This window comes from Tupaia chinensis, unplaced genomic scaffold, assembly GCF_000334495.1.
Source record: "Tupaia chinensis unplaced genomic scaffold, TupChi_1.0 Scaffold000402_1, whole genome shotgun sequence".
In the NCBI taxonomy this organism is placed as follows: Eukaryota; Metazoa; Chordata; class Mammalia; order Scandentia; family Tupaiidae; genus Tupaia; species Tupaia belangeri.
In genome coordinates this window covers 816999-834877 of record NW_006159904.1, presented here as the reverse complement: position 1 = coordinate 834877, position 17879 = coordinate 816999, and the positions used below count along the sequence as shown (strand labels likewise).

The 17879-nt window shown below is 39.6% G+C and overlaps 1 protein-coding gene across 1 annotated transcript in view; it reads right to left on the bottom strand.

Moving 5' to 3' along the window:
* Positions 1-365: 365 nt before the first annotated feature.
* Positions 366-17879, bottom strand: part of RFXAP (regulatory factor X associated protein) — a 92050-nt gene continuing 74536 nt past the window's right edge. The window contains exons 4-6 of the mRNA XM_014590062.2: positions 11837-13065; positions 6915-7022; positions 366-1807 (exon numbers count right to left, since the gene is read on the bottom strand). Coding sequence (XP_014445548.2) covers positions 1706-1807; positions 6915-7022; positions 11837-13065 — 1439 coding nt within the window. The 3' untranslated portion in view covers positions 366-1705. The remainder of the gene's footprint in view (positions 1808-6914; positions 7023-11836; positions 13066-17879) is intronic.

Below are 17879 nucleotides of genomic sequence, written 5' to 3'. Positions count from 1 at the left end.
CAGGGCAGCTACCTTAAAATAAAAAATACCCCAGGGAAAAGATAATGAACCTATCAATGATCCACTATAGGGTCGGACACATATTAGTCATCACAGTCTTTCTAAATATATAAATCAATTCCCTTTTCTTTCATTCAGTTTTCCATGGCTTATTACTTTCTCACCTTTCCTATTTCCCTTATTCTATATGAAGAAGCATACCCGACGTTTTTGTCACAGAAAATAACTTGTGCATTAGAGATTCAATAAAGTTCCAACACCTTAAGTGCAAGAACAAACTAACAGTTAATCATAGGTAATATATGAATTCCTTTGGATATAGTGAGAACTAAGTAAATAACAGAAAAAGAAAATCAGACAACTCAAAAGGTAAACAATTGGACTTTAATGAATAATTGTGGTAAAAGTGTTTTTGCACAATATGTGGGCATAAGACACACAAAAAATAAAAACATTTTTTTCTCCACAAATATCCCTTAGGACAGCCACAACAAGTTTAACTTGATATAGATTACAGAGTTTAAAAACCAATTAATTAACAAATGTTTACAGTTAAAACTTGACATACATACATTTATTACCCTAAAATTGGATATACCCTCTTGACATTTGGTTTGTTATTCTTATTGGTACGATTGCTTTTTTAAAGTTTTCCTAGGAGGAAATACAAAAAAAAAAAAATCTATCCAGATTATTCATCATTCTTGAAATTAGGAATAACAGTCTTAAATTAGTTTAATTTTGAAAAATAATGGTAAAATGCTGGAGTGTTATTTTCAGAATTTCCTTTTGAAAACAATCTCTTTGACATTTTCTTTAATGACAAATGAGCATAAGAAAAATAATTTTGTCCTGGCATCGCTGGATTGAGACCTATGCTGTTAATAAATTCAATACACCAGTATCTACTTTAAAGGAGATCAACACTAAAAGGTAACATGAAACAGAAAAGCCAACTTTAGGAAATGCATTCATTCCATGAATTAAGGTAATCCCGGTCAGATTTTATCCTCACATCTCTGAAAACAGATGCACATCCTGATTTCACAGATATCAATGATCACTTTCCTTGTAGATCAAAAATATGCTTACCTGTTTGACAGCTTCAGTATTAACTGCAAAGAAAGGTTATTTCCATAACCTAGTTCTAGGTTCCCCAACTACATGCTATCACAGGTAGTTAAAGAGGAATGTGATTGACATTGTGGATGAGATAATTCTTAAATTTGTGGGACTATCCCAGACACTGAACAGTTAGCGTTCCTGGCCCACTCTATGAAGGCCAGCAGTTTTCAAGCTCAATCTGACAACCAAGAAATACACCCATATATTTCCAACTACCTCTTGATGAGAACCACTGAGTTACATGATTCAAGATTAGCATATATTAACTTCATGACTTCCACAGAAAGTAACTGCTTCATTAACTTCAGTAATAATAACTGAAGAAAAACATATTTTTAAAAAACACTGTAATTAAATGTTATTTTGGAAAGATAAGCTGATTTCTTCAAACTTATGGTGATCTGAAAAGATTGGATGCACAAAGTGCAATACTTATTTATGCCCAAATGCAAACAGACATTTACAGGAGATGTTCTACTGGCATATCTTACCCCATTTGTCATTATTATAAAAATATGTTCATCTATGACAATAAGATAAAAAAACATGTAGATGTTCTTGAGAAGGTCCCTCACAATGATCATCCTGGAAACTGCTGTTGTCTTTGCTCCAAAACTTGCTGATTTAATAGCTGTTGCTGTTTCTGTAAAAATTGCACTACTTCTGGACTTCTAAGTAATGACTTAAAAAGAAAAAAGAAAAAAAATTATTAATAGCATTATTCTTACATGATCAGACTATTCATGCTATAGATTCTAATGTACCCCTAAACCAGATACAATATATTTACAAAACAAAACATGACTGAATTGAATTCACTTGCGTATCTGATGCACTGCAATGAAACTGTATAATAAAATTTGATGTCATACATCAAAATACTAACATCTAAAAATAACGCATAAAGCCTGATTTTATTGGTGAATCTGCATACAAAAGAAATGCTTTTCATGATATGCCAGCAAATATACTCTCTTGAAACAGAGAAGAGCAAATAATCAAGAATAGCACAGGCCCAAGATTACCGCAAGGGAAAAAGGAATTGAAGGGGGCCTCATGTGAAATGGCAATTAAATGCCAGTTTAGAAATATGAAGAGACTTCAAAAAGTTCATGACAAAATGGAACTCAAGTATGAGTTTATTTCTTTTTTTCATGCCCTGGAGAGACAGAGAGAGACAGAGAGACAAAAATCTAAAAATCACCCTCCCCTGAGACACAGAGAAAAAAAGCTAGAAATCCCCCCCCCCCGGGGGGGTGGACATGCTGCAATCCCTTCTCCACTCTCCTCTGGGGATTTTGGGCATGCACACACACATGCCTGGTGTGAGTTTTAAGTTACTGGGTCCAGAACTCAAATTGCAGTTGACTATGTGGGAGGCCAGCGATGCAAACATTATGCCATCTGTTGGTCCCAGTGTAAGTTTATTTCTGCACAAAATTTTTTTTCTAATTCATGCATAGCTTCTTCACAATATGCATTTTCCATTTAATTTTGGAACCCTTCTTATATGTATAAACTAGTATTGGAATTCAAGTTTCTCTCACTAGCAACTAGGTCTTCATGAAGAAATTTAAAAATTATGTGTGTGAATGTATATGTTTATAACTCTGTATATATACAGGTATATATAAATTAACACATTACCAACATTTCACAAAAGAATATGACTGCTCTAATCCATTTTTGTACACTTACTATTTTAAAATATAGCGGTAATGATTTAGCCAACTATGGTTAATATATTGTTATTTTAAAAAATACAGTCATGAACTGCACGTTTTGGTCAGCATCAGACAGGATATATAAGATATGGTCCCGAAAGATTATAATGGAATTAAAAAGTTCCTATCACCTAGCTATGTGGTTGCTGTAACATACAATGCAAAGATTACTCAGGTATTTGTGACGACATTGATGTAGAACATAATTATGTACAGTTTCATGAAACCTGATAATAACTATGTCATTAGTTTAGGTATTTATTATACCATACTTTTTTTTTAAAAGAATTATTTTATTTAACTTTATTATTATCATTATTATTTTCAGTTTGATCAGAGAGAGACAGAGAGAGAGAGAGGAAGTGAGAAAGCAAGCCACCAGGTCCGAGACTTGAACCGTGGTCGGCCATGTGGGAGTCCAGCGCCTTTAACCACCATGCCACTTGCCGGCCCCTATACCATACTTTTTTATCACTAGAGTGTACTCCTTTTCTACTTATAGAAAAACAAGTTTACTATGAAAGTGTGACATGTCACACCTGCAACAGCCTTGGACATCTTGCATTTACTGCTTCTCTTGATTGCATCATTTTCTCTTGTGCTTGATTTGATCTTGTGTTATTTCTGTTTATCATGGCCCTTCCAGTGGGACAAAATGTGGAGCTGGAAGACAATGATACTGATGATTCTGATCCTGGGTAGATTTAGGCCAATATGTATGTTTGTGTCTTAGTTTTTAACCAAAACAGTTACAAAAATAAATAAAATTTTAAAATAGAATAAAAGTGTATAGAATGTAAAGAAAATATTTTTGGATAGCTATGCAATGTGGCTTTAAAAATTAATATATTTTTTCCATGAGAGAAAAAGAAGCACCCTCTAACGGGATCCTCATGCCATGATCCACCTCCAGTCTCCACTAGCCAGGGTCATGGGCACATAGCTCCTGCTTCACCTGTACGAGACCTCAGGAACAAACCCAGGACCTCCAAGACAGCCTCAGCATGAAGGAGCATTGTATTATGGCTATGCCATGGTGGCTGGCCTCATGTTTTAAGCTAAATGTTAGTATAAAGGGTTAAAAAGTTAAGAAAAACGTAAAAGTTTACAAAGTAAAAATGTTACAGAAAGCTGCGATTAATTTATTACTGAAAGAAGAACATAATTTTGGATAAATTTAGTTTAGCCTAGATGTACAGTGTTTATAAAGCCTACATTAGTAAGCAATAAGGTCCTAGGCCTTGACATTCACTCACTATTCACTCACTAACCCAAATTTCAGTCTTGCAATCTTCATTCATAAGTGCCCTAAGATAGGTGTATCATTTTTATTGTTTATATTGTATTTTCGCTGTACTTTTTCTATGTTCAGATACACAAATACCACGGTGTTACAACTACCTACAGCATTCATATAGTGACCTGTAAGGTTTGTAAGTTTGTAGCCTAGAAGGGACTGGCTCTGCCTTACAGCATAGGTGTTTTATAGGCTATACCATCTAGGTTTCTGTAAGTATATTCCATGATGTGTGTACAATGATGAAATTGCCTAACAATGCATTTCTAAGAACATATCCCTGTCATTAAATGATGTATAACTGTTTTACATAAATTGATAAAAAAAGAACTTTGGGCCCCAATAAGTTGACAAAAATAAACTGAACAAAGTGGAAATACTATCATTAAACACTGATTTTATAATATATATTCGATCATGCCCATTTTTACTAAATAGTTTTAAAAATTATTTGTAAAGATTTCCCTATATTGGGACCAGCAGTTAGCATAATGGCTATGTCGCTGGACTCCCATGTAGTCGACCGTGTTTCGAGTCCCAGACCCAGTGGCTTAAACTCATGCTGGGTGCGTGTGAGCTCAAGATCCCAAGAGGAGAATGGAGGAGAAGGGATTGCGGCATGGCCATCCCCCCTAGGGGTGATTTCTCACTTTCTGTCTCTCTGTCTTTCTGGTGAGTGTACATGCCCTATCGCAAAAACTTCTCAAAAAAAAAAAATTTCCCTATATTCTATTGAGTAAATGTGCATAATCTACTTAGCTGTTAATGAAACTATTGGACATTCGTTTAAACTACTTTATTATTTACGGTAAATATATTTCTGGCAATATATTTATGCTTAAATGTATCCATATTTTGGATTTACTTTCTGTGAACGTCTTCACATTACGTGTGATTTCTGAGTTGAAGGGATGACCATTTAAAAGATTGCTTATACGTGCTGCCCACTGCTTTCTACAAGTGCTGTACCAATCTATGATGCCATCAAATGCTCCTTTCATGGAACTCTCAAAATCATTGTATCAACAAATTTTCAATTACTGTTACTGTTCATCATATCATTTTTAACTGATATTTTACAGTAGTATTAGGTCATCGGGAAAGTTGTGACATATTTTCTGTTTTTCGGGAAAGTTGTGACATATTTTCTGTTTTTCTATGCATCATGACTTTCCTGACAACCCAAAATTTCTACTTTGCAATCTGTCAAGGCCAAAGTTTTTTCTCATCAAATTATATGAATGTTTTATCTAATAGAACCATCAAGCATATTTGATATCAGCCAGTCTTTTACATTTGTTGCAAATATTCTTCCTATGTTATTTTTGCACTTTTAGCTTATGCTGCCATTTTTAACTACAGCATTCTTTTCTACCCCTCTTACCTATGGTTTTTCCTTCCACAGTTTCACTGACCTATAGTCAATTGCAGTCTGAAATATTAAGTGGAAAATTCCAGAAATAAAGAATTCATAATTATTAAGTCTTCTGCTGTTCGGAGTAGGACTAGATCATCTCCTGCCCTGGTGCTCTATCCAGCCCAGGATGTGAATCATCCTCTTTGTCCAGCATATTCACTGTATATACTACCTGCCCATTAGGTATTTAGCAACTGCTCTGATTATCAGCTCTAAAAAACATAGTATATATAGAGAGGGTTTGGTACTATTCATAGTTTTAGGCATCCACAGAAGGTCCTAGAATGTATGCTTGGCAGATAAGGAGAAATGACTACAGTAAATTTCATAATCTTTTATGATTTTATCTATTTCCTTTAAGTTAGAAAATCTCATTCCATATTTGTAAAATAAAATTCTGTTTTATAAAAAAAATTAAAAATTCTTTATCAGGAATTTGAAATGTAGTGTGATGGGATGAGATAGATTATTTTTTGCCCTCAAATTACTAATTACTGTGGTAACTATTGAACAATCTCTACTTTTCTGATTGGGTTCTAATGCCTATCTAATTCATAAGAGGTCCTTATTAAATATGGATCTAATTACCTCATTAACATTCCATTATCCCCAGAGTTTACTACAGTGAGAGCGTGTTTTAAAATCCCATCTTGCTAGGGCCAGCAGGTGGCATGGTAGACAAGGCGCTGGACTCCCACATGGTCAACAGTTTGAGTCCCACACTAGAAGGTTGAAAAATCACATGGGGCACATATGCATGCGTGTGTGCTCAAAAATCCCAAAATGGAGGATAATGGGTTGCAGTGCAGCCACCCTCAGGGTGATTTCTCACTTTCCGTCTCTCTTTCTCCGTCACTCTCCAGTGAGTACACACACCCTAGGATACACCCACACACACACACATACACCATTTTGCTCAAATATTCACAGTATAGTTAATGAAAAAAATAGAATTAAGCATTCCTATTCTTTTTTAAGAAAAGAATTATTTATTTAATTTTATTTATTATTATTATCATTTAATTTGCTATAGGGTACATGTGCTCATTAGAGAGACACACAGAGAGAAAGTAAGTGAAAAAGCAAACCACCAAGTCTAAGACTTGAACCATAGTCGGCCAAGTGGGAGTCCAGTCCCTTAACCACCACACCATCTGCTGGCCCCAGTGTTCCTAGTCTTACAGTCTTTCAAGAGCATTGGTGAGGTTCTAGTGTGTACAGGCAAAGATGCACAATTCAAACTTGATGACCAGTTTAACAAGTTTTAAAGTCTCAAAAATCTAAATAGTTCCATTTATAGCAAACAACTTTTGTTAAAAGATTTATAATTACTTTACAAACAGATATTTACCAGTCTTTTTTGATTTAACACTTGTTCTAAAAGAGTAGGTCTTGCAGGACGATCTCCAAAAGATCCTGTTCTTTGTTTAACAATGGAGAGTATGTTATCTGCACTTTCCTGGGATAAATGATAAAATACAAATGGGATTAATGGTTAGCATAATACAATAATCCACAATTACAGGCATTTTAACAATGTAATAAACAGGACTTTGCTTCTCTTCCTTCTTCTTGCCCAGTCCCTGTGAAACTTCAGGAAAGTCCCTTGTTATCACAGGCAGGTCTTGGCAGCTAATTTCCTATAACACTACTCATCATTCCTTCTCCTTTCAGGATATCTAACTGGGTTCTTTGGTCTCTTAAAGGGTCTCAAAAGTTAACAGCAGGGCAGGAATGACAAAAAGGGGTCAAAGGGTTACTTGTGAGCTATTTTTAATATTACAAAATAAAAGCCAAGTGAAATTGAACATTCTTCTCATATAAAGCTACCCTCAGCAAAATAAAGCCTTCCTGTCATATATATTGGTAACGAGACACCATAATTGATTTTTTGCCCAATTGACAACCAAAAAAAATATGGTGGAGACAGCAGAATATTACTTAAAGAGGTCATTGATAAGCATAGCCTTCAAAATCTGAAAGTTAGGAAAAAAATGATGAACTGGCTTAAAAAGTCTAGAAAACAGGGCTAGCAGGTGGCATGGTGGTTAAGGTGCTGGATTCCACATTATCAACTGCAGTTCAAGTCCCAAACCTGATGGTTTGAAAATAATGCCAGGCACTGTATGTATGTGCCCAAAATCTTGAAAGGAGGATGGAAGAGAAGGGATTGCAGAGTGCCCAACCCCCCAGGGGGAGATTTCTCACTTTCCCTTTCTTTTTTCTTTTCTGATTCTCTCCTCTCTATTGCGTGCATGTGCCTTATGGCAAAAAAACTAAAAATAAATAATTAAATAAATAATAATAAAGCTAGAAAGCACTGGCATAAAAAGTCTTCTGCCACTGGTATAGGCAAAATAATTAAGTTCTAAAATGATACCATTATTCTTCAACATTTCTATTCAAGCAAATCAGCAGCACTTACTATCGAATGCATCCCAGTTAGTTGCCAGAATCTTAATTACTTGCAATTTTCTTGTATGTTCCCTGAAACTTTTATAAAATCAGATACAAGACTGAACCACAATACAAAAATTCTTACAAACATTAACAAACATAAATCTGTCTATGTTTTAGGCTGGCTCCATAGCACGGTGTATAAGTACTGTGTAGGAGGAGTGGACCCCTCACATGGCTGACTATAGTTTGAACCCTACCCTGGCAGCTTGAAAATCACGCCAGGTGAATTTGCTCAGGTTCCTGAAGAGAAGGAAGAGTAAAAAGAAAGAGGACTGTGGAATGACAAGGCCCCACTAGAGGACTTTTCTTTGTCTCAAAGTGCACAAATGCCCTGTGACATAAAATACAAAAATTAAATGTTTTAGCATGAATTTATATGTATTTAATCTCTCTGGACTTTATTGGGTTGTTGGAAAAGTCATGACACATTTTTGCATAGAAAAACACATGACTTTCCAAACAGAATAGTATATTATCTGATTTTTCTCTTGGCCTTCTTTACTGGTCTCTCTCAGTTGTTTATGAAAATACCTCCTTTACCTTTTTTTATTATGAGACGTTAACCCATGCAATTTTACAGAAATGTTCCATCTCAACTGTAAAAAGAGGGTTCTAATACCCAAAGACAACAAAAATAATTTCTTTCTCTCTCCACCCAAAGTCACCTTTGTTTATGGAGATTCATTTCTATGTGCACAATATATGGCATGCTGAAACTGACTTGATGGAGTACCCTCTATCCTCCATATCCTAGACAAAGCACCATGTAGGTAGACTCAGAGTGTTAACATAACAAAATCACATACATTTTGAGTAGAAATAACTTTGAGTCATCTAGTCCAAACCTCTACCAAATGTTGGAATTCTCTTTTCAAAAATTTGAACAAGTACTACTATTTTTTTTTTTAAGAGAGATTTTTGCTATAGCGAGCATGAGCTCACTGGAGACAGAAAGAGACAGAGAGACAGAGGGATGGCCCTCAGAGGGATGGCCATGCTGCAATTTCTTCTCCTCCATTCTCTTCTTGGGATTTTGGGCACCCAGGCATATGCACTGAGTTTTAAGCCACCAGGTCCGGAACTCAAACTATAGTCAACTACGTGAGAATCCAGTAATGTATTATGCCAACTGCTGGTTCCAAGAGTGCCAACTTTTGAGGCACTTCATTCAGTTTTGAATAGTTCTAACATTAAGACAGCTTTTATTCAATTTATTTTTAAATAAACATCCCTGGTGATATCTGTCAGAGTCCTAGTTACCTCAAAATGATGCACTAGAAATCTGCTTCTTCCAGATGATAGCCTTTCATTAAAAAAAAAAATAATTTAAAAACGATAGGTAGTCATAAGTGAAATGCTTCTTCCTTGGAAAGAAACCTTGTCCTGGCTCTCTCTCTCTATTTTATTTTGTCTCTCTCTCTCTCTGAGTACCTTTGGACGGACAAAACTTGATCATCCAGACCAACAGATAACATAACGATTAAGTCACTGGACTCCCATGTAGTTGACCATGGTTTAAATTCCAGACCGGGTGGCTTAAAATTCATGACAGGTGCATGTGTGTACATGCGTAAAACCCTGAGGGGAGAATGGAGGAGAAGGGATTGAGGCATGACCAGCCCCCCTAGGGGGGGTGATTTCTCACTTTCTGTGTCTCTGTCTCTCCAGTGAGCACATATACCCTGTAACAAAAATCTCTCTAAAAAAATAAATAAAAATAACTTGATCACCTTTACTAACTTTCATTTTGTACTGAGATACTTATTTCCATGAATCCTTGTAACCCAAGATTTGGTAAAACATATTATTTTACCTGGATATGAATAGAGAGGATTTTTAACTATTACAAGAGTCCTAAATCCATGAATTAGTATACAAAATTCAACACTGACATATGTGTACTTTTCTAGAAAGTCTTCATTAGGTTTCAAAAGATTCTTAAAGTCCTTTTATCTCAAATAGATTAAGACTGAATTGTGGCCCAGCCTTGCGGGGTAACCGTACATACTTGACTACAGTGCTGGAAGCCATTTGGCTAATGGTGGTTCTAATCCCCAGATTAGCCTGAAAACACATGAGGTATGCGTGTGTGCCCAAGATCACAGCGTGATGAAACCCCATCTCTTCTCTTTCAACCATGCAGGTACTTTCTAGCATAAAAAAGACTTCAACTGAATGGAAAGAAAACTCACTCCATATCCTAACCAGTATTAATGAAGTACGGCTTGTGGGTGCCTGCATATTTTAGAAATATTCAGAACACTACAGTTTTAAACAATTAGTCTAAAATTTTAGCAATGGGGCAGTTGTTCAAGATTAGCCTGAAACTAAGATATTTAAAGACTGAGAATACATTCTAAGAGAGGATTCAGCTTTGTTTTAAATAATTATTTAGTCTTATTCTTTTTTTTAATTTGCTAGAGGGCACGTGCACTCACCAGCAAGAGACAAAATGAGAAAGAGAGGGGAAAGTGAGAAAGAAAGCTGCCAGCTCCAGAACTCAAACTGCGGTCAGTCATGTAGGAAGTCCAGTGCCTCAACCACCATGCCACCTGCTGGCCCCAAGAAGTTTCAGTTTTAAAAATTATTTTCTGAGTCACTTGTAACAAAATTCAATTTTTCTCTCCACTGAAGGGTGATAGCTCACACAGGAGGAAGTATCCAGTTACCTTTAACAATCTCAAAGTACACCGCTAACAAGGACAATAACCGCTAATGCTTAGCGACTGAGTGTGAGCACTCAATGTGGGATATCTCACACATTCCCAGAAATTCTGAACACGGTTCTATTGGAAGGGGGAGGTTTTTGCTATAGGGCGCGTGCACTAGCCAGAAAGACAGAGAAGACAGACAAAAAAACCAAGAAATCCCAAATCCCCCCACCCCCCCAGGATGGCTGCAATCCCTTCTCCTCCATTCTCTCCAGATCTTGGACATGCATGCACCCATGCCCAGTGTGAGTTTAGGCCACCAGGTCCGGGACTGGAACCACGGTTGACTACATGGGAGTCCAGCAACACAGCCATTACCATCAACTGCAGGTCCAAACAGGGTTCTATTTTAATGCCCCTTTCACAGAATCAGCTGAGGCTTAGAAAGTTTAATGGCCTGTTCAAGGCCAGAGGGTCCATAAACGATGGAATGGGGAGATGCAGTCGGAGTCTAACTCCAGAGCACTGGCTTTAAGCTTCAATACACTTCAACTCAAACAATCCACAAAGTTTTCTGAGATTTATATATTACTCAAATTTTTCCATTAGGGTATTAAGTACAGGGGTACTGAGAACAAGGTACTGGATAGAGGAGCAAGGCAATCAGGCTACTGAGAATAGAGGTACTAAGAAGCATAGGAACGGTAGGGTAAACTGAGTAGGGTAAACTGAGAACAGAATAATAAAACACAGTAGTAAGCACAGGAGTAACAGAACACAGATGTTCAGAACCGGATACTGAGAACAGAGTAGCGCAAACAAGAAACTATCACCTTCTCCAAGGTACTAATTTAAGCCCCAAAATCTGTTTGCCTGCTCTGTTAGCGATGATCATCTATAACCAGATCTTTGCAATGACAGATCTGCTTCTATGTCACATCATTTTCATGACATTCACTCACCTACCGCGTAAATGCACAGAACTGTTAAGGCTTTGCACACGTTCCTATGAACATTACCTTAGAATAAGCCACTAGGCCAGCCGCGCCAACCCAGCTCTAGGAGCGGGTGGACAAGCCCTGGAGACGGGTTTGGCGGCAAGATGAAGCTGCTCTTTCAACTCCCACGGCCTTCCCCCAAGGCCTCGGTTATGGTCCCATACCTCCAGTTTGACGCTTCCTGCACTGCCAGCCGAGGCGGCCCCACTGCAGTTCAGGGCCTGGTCACTCTTCTTCTTTTTGTACTTGTCCTTGTACATCTTGTTGCGGTGTTTCTTGCACATCCACGGCTTGCGCTGCTTGGCCACCTGGCTCGTGGTCTCACTGCAGCCCTCGTAGGTGCAAGTCTTGCTCATGCCGCCCCCACCGCTGCCCCGCCTCCGGGCTCCCCCGCTGCCGCCTTCGCCCCCGGAGTGGGTTTCCTCATCCTCCAGATCCTCCAAACTAGCTGTGCTCTCGCCTCCCCCAGGCGGGTCGGACGTGTCCAACAGGTCCGCTTCATCTTCCCCTGCGTCCTCCTCGCCATCTCCCACCACTTCACATAGGTACCTAACGGGCTTGCCCGCCCCAACGCTGCCCCCCGGCGCCGGGGCCTGGCACAGAGCGCCCTCGGCCGCAGCCTCATCCTGCCCTCCGCACGGGTGCATCACCAGCAGGGTGAACTGCGAGGTCGGGGCCGCGGCAGGCGCGGGAGCCCCCGAAGCCGCAGCAGGGGCCAGGGCCCCGGAGTGGTGTACACCGCCGGCGGCGCCCGCCCCCGCGGCCTCGGCGCCACTCCGCACCTCCGTACTGCTGAGACGTGGCCCGGGCCCACGACCCCGGACGTCCAACACCTGCGGGGCCCAACGGCACGTCTCAAACCCAGGGTTCAAGACACGCGAGAGGAAAAGCAACCGGCTTCGCGAAGACCGCCACCACGCCTGCGCAGCCACGGCCGGCGCACCGGCGCGTGCACGGCCGGGGCTCTCAGGGAACCCGGCGTCCCCGCGGGGCGGGGCTGACGCAGACCCGGAGGGACCGACTGCGCATGTGCGGCCCGAGGGCGGAGGCGCCCCCAGGCGGCGGTGGAGTAGTGGAATCCTGGAGATGTTGCTGCGGAAGCCTTGCAGTGTTTGGCGGGGCCGCGCTTTTTTTACATTGAGCCAGCTCCACCTAAGTAGTTTCAGGGCACTTTTCTTCTGGAATTCCACTATGTACATTAAAATTGTTCCCGACCAGTGTATGAATTGTGGCGTTAGAACGATGATATTTCTCCCCAAACTGCCCCAAACGAAGACTTGCGGCTGGGATGCAGTAGTGGGACAGTCTGGAGCCTCTAAGTAGCAGCAGTACCTGACAGCAGAGGAGGCTTCTTCCAGAATGTGGAGTGGGCCAGAACCTTGACCAAGGTAGACTTGTGTTGAGCAATAAATGATTTACCCTTGAGACATTGTTTTTTTTTTTTTTTTCTCTCTGGGAAACTTATTTTGTTTTGACTACTTTCCCCTTGCTATGGCCTCTAGGGTAAGTTTTTGTTTGTTTTGTTATTTTTAGGTTTATGCCTTGGTTTTGTGTGCTTGCCAGAGAGAGAGAAACAGAGAGAGGGAAAGTGAGAAATCATCCCCCAAGGGGAATGTCCACACCACAATCCCTTCTCCTCTTGAGATTTTGGGCACACCTGCACGGGCTTCTGGTGTGATTTTCAAGCCATTGGATCCAAGACTCAAACCGTGGTTGACCATGTGGGAATCCAGCCTCCTTAATAACCGCCATGCCACCTGCTGGCTCCTAGCGTAAGTCTTAAGTAAAGTAACATTTCATGAAACAATGAAAAAGTGTGAAAAGGACTGTGATCGATCTATTGTATTTTTTCTTCCAGTTGCTGGTCAATTTATGCTCCCAAGAGAGAGAAGGAGAGCAAGCCCACCAGAAATCCCCATTCTTGTGGGAGTTCATGACCATGACTTCAGAATAGAAAGACCACTCACTAACATCTACAAAAACAAACATATTTCCCCAGCATTAATCAGGATGTTGACCAAAATGTCTTATCAGGTCTTTTTGTACTTACATGGATAAGAGGGAAATTCTTCTTCCCAATCTACTACTTGTTCTCCTAAACATCCATTTGTCTTTCCTAAGGAAACATATTTGTTTATCTTCTAGGAACCTTTTCTTTCCCTTTCCCCTATTAAACTAGGTATAGAAGTCCCAAGAGCTTACCACTCCTTTGATTTACCCACTTCTGAACACTCCTGTAAGCTTATAGCTCTTGTAATCAAATTGTTTTTTCTTTTGTTAATGTCTTTAGTTTAATTTGCAGGCCCCCAGGTGATTAACATAAAAGAGTAGGTTTTTTCTCCTCTCCAGCAGTTAAAAGATATTAGAAAAATTTACCAGCATAATAGATAGTATATTTAAATCCCAGTTCTGGGCCTGCTGGTGGCATGGTAGTTAAGGTGACTGGGGCCACTTGGCTTCCTGTGGCTTGCATCTCAGCAGCTTAAAACACACATGGATCATGTGTGCCCCAAATCCTGCAGAGTGGAGGAGAAGGGATTGCTGCATGGCTATCCCCTCTAGTGGGTGCTCTCTTGCTCTGTCTTGTCCTGTTATAGTCTAATCAACGAGAAATAAGAGGACATCCAGACATAGCCAAGTTTATTGGAGTTTTATCGATTAAGCTGGCGGCATACTGGGGGACTCATGTCTCTCAAAACCCTGCAGCCCTGAGTGAAAGGAGAGAGGTGCTTATATAGGAAAAATGCATAATTGATTCTGGATTGGTAAGGTGATTACAATGGAAACCAAGGAGAGAGTGAAGAGGAAAGGGAGTGGGGTTCCCATTCAAAGCAGTTACAGAAGCTGAATCATGCAGGTTAATTATTTCTAAGGGCATTCTCCAGACCTTTGTTTTATGGTCCCCATGGCTCTGGGTCAGGGGTCTGGTGATTGGTAGTTACATTGCTAAGGAACATCAGAACAAAATGGTTTTGGGCTAGTTAACAAAGACAGACTATTAATCACTCTATTTACTCTGGGCAAAAGGAGAAAGCAAGTGTAATGTAAAGTTCAAAGATGGAGGTGCTTCTGCTTCAGTTCTCTCTCATGTCCCCCCTCCCCACGAACCATGAGCACATGTGCCCTATCAAAAGTAAACCTTGGTTGGTATTCCTATTACTGAGTTCAATAAAAGACAGTAGGTTAAGAAAAACATAAACCATTTTCCTAAGGTATACATTTACATACCAAAAAGCCCAACTACTATAAGGTTATAATTTAAATTTTAGCATTATTACCATTGCCACTATTTCACTTAGGGTCCATCCATTTAAAAACCCTTTGAAGCAGTTAACTACTAAAGACAAGGTATTGTATAGATTTTGCATGGGCTTCCTTATCTCCTCTATCTCCTTAATAGTCTCCCTATTTCTCTATAAGCATACACATTGCTACTTTGATGTTTTTGAAAATTATGCCTTATAATTAATTGGGAAATAGTAAGATGAAGTGTTTTATTTTCTTTTGATAGTTTTTGATTTATTTGGGCTTTTTCCATCAAAAGGAAGTAAGGTCTATTAAAGGGGCCTCAAGCTCTGGGGGCTGGGGAGAGATGTCACAGTGAATGTGTAGAACTGGAACCAGGAAAGCATCAGCATTAAGGCAGTAGGAGGGACTGGCTACTCTCCCACCTTTCTTTCTCTCAAGCCACTCACTTCTTTCTGGACAGTTTTCTTCAGTTATTTCATAACTTTAGCTTATGTATGACTTTGATTGGTCTCTGTTTGATCCCCAGATCTACCTGTATTCTTCTGCTCTTTTCTGCATTGTGGTGGGGCCTGAAGCTTAGATGGTGCATGGCTTCCAATCAGATTTGCCTAGTGAATGTGCTACCAGAGGGAAAGAGAAGAGAGATCAGTTAGGATATTTCTTCGCTTTTCCCTTCTGTCTTACTTCACTTCTCTGGCGCTATGATTACTGCTAGGTACAGTTCTGCTAAGGTACCCTCTTCCATGTTTTCAGGTCTTAGTGAGCTTCAGGACAGTAGTGTTTTTCTTTCATCTCTTCAGGTCCAGGGTAGTAATAACCTCCTGCCATTGCAACTTTCTAAGTGGATTTACCATCCTTTGTTCTTTTAACACTGCACACCTTTCTGCAAGTAAAGTCGTTGCAGTGAGTTGATTAAAGTCTCTTCCTTTAAACCATCTTGTCTTCTGTTTCCTGCTGGGACTTTGAAGGATATAGTGGCCATCAAAGGGGTTCATGTTCTGCAGTTAGTTCTTCAGGGCCATTTTTGTCTCAATTCCCACTACTCACTGATGCTATTTCTTCAGGGTTTCTATTTTAGATTCCAGATTTTGAGACTTAATTTTGCCTAGCATGTTCTTATCAACCTCTGTGATCCCAACTCCTGTTTTAAGTTACTCTCTGATACTAAACTTTTATCAGGTCCTCTGTGAAATTGCTTGCTTTGTTTTTGGTCTCAAAGTGCAGCTAGACACTACAAGGTCTATGTCCAGTACAGTTTCCCTTCAAGGGGAAATGCAGGATAGCAGGGAACAATTGATTCCTTTACTTTAATTCTGCTTTAACTCTGTTTAACATTAATGTTAACTCCTACTTGAGCTTCTGCTTTTACTAAAGAAAACAATGTATGTTTAGCATTTTTATCAAAGTTTTCTAGAACCAGAGATCTATGCCTTTTCTTCTCTGTTCCACCTTCTCTAGCTTATCATTCTGTTTTTCTTATCATCAAAATCATAATATGCTGCCTTGAGAAATAATTTATATGCTGTGTGTTGGGACTCAAGGAAAGGAACCATTCCTTTGGTTTTTACAACCCCTCTTTTTAAATTCTCTTTCTGTTACCTATGAAACTTGGTGTCCACAGAATACCAATTCACACCAAAATAGAACTTTATCATTGAGATTACAATAATCCCAATAAAAGAATTCAGCTATGTTAAATTTCTGTCTGGTGTTCTATAACATGGAGTCTTCAGAAAGTTGATGGGAGTGCACATTTTTAAAGCTATGCAGGCCAGCAAGTGGTGTGAAGGTTTAAGGCAGCTGTATCCTGTATGGCTGACTGCGTGGTTCAAGTCTCAAACCTGCTGCTTAAAAAAATCATGCTGGGGGGACCAGCAGATGGCATAATGGCTATATCACTGGACTCCCATGTAGTCTACTGTGGTTCAAATCCCAGACCAAGTGGCATAGACTCGCACCAGGCATGCGTGCATGCATGCATAAGATCCCAAGAGGAGAATGGAGAAGAAGGGATTGCGGCATGGCCATCCACGCTGGGGGGGTGATTTCTTGCTCTGTCTCTCTGTCTTTCTGGTGAACGCACACGCCCTATAGCAAAAACCTCTCAAAACAAAGACAAAAAACAAACAAACAAAAAGAAAACACTGGGTGCATGCCCAAAATCTTTATTTTTTTTTCAGAGGTTTTTGCTATAGGGCGTGTGCGCTTGCCAGACAGAGTCAGAGAGACAGAAAGTGAGAAATCACCCTCCAGGGGGGATGGCCATGCTGCAATCCCTTCTCCTCCATTCTCCTCTTGGGATCTTGGGCACGCACGCACACGCATCTGGCGTGAGTTTAAGCCACTGGGTCCAGGACTCCAACTGCGGTCGACTACATGGGAGTCTAGCTACATAGCCATTACGTTAACTGCTGGTCCCACATACCCAAAATCTTGAGATGAGAATGGTGGAGCAGGGATTTCAGTGTGGCCATTCTCCCTGGGAGATGATTTCTCAATTTCTTTCTTTTTCTTTGGTGAGCACATGTGCCCTATAGCAAAATTAAAAAAAAAAGAAAAAAAGTGAAACAAAAAAACAACTACACATGGATTTAAAAATTTTTACACCAAAATAAACCTGTACTTTAATTCCATTCTTCCATAAGGATTTTGAAGTCCCTCATATTACATGTTATATTTTATATTAGTATTTTATTTAGTCCAAAAATTTTTAAATTCATCATTTGCTTGTTAGAAAAGTACAAAGGATAGTAAGAAAATGAAAATTAACATTGAGTTAATTTTTTTTTTTTTTGGAGAGGTTTTTGCTATAGAGTGCATGCGCTCACCAGACAAAGATAGACAGAAAGAAGGCGAGAAATCACCCCCCGGGGGGATGGCCTCGCGAGAATCCCTTCTTCTCCATTCTCCTGTCAGGATCTTGGGCACACACACACACACACACACACACACACACAC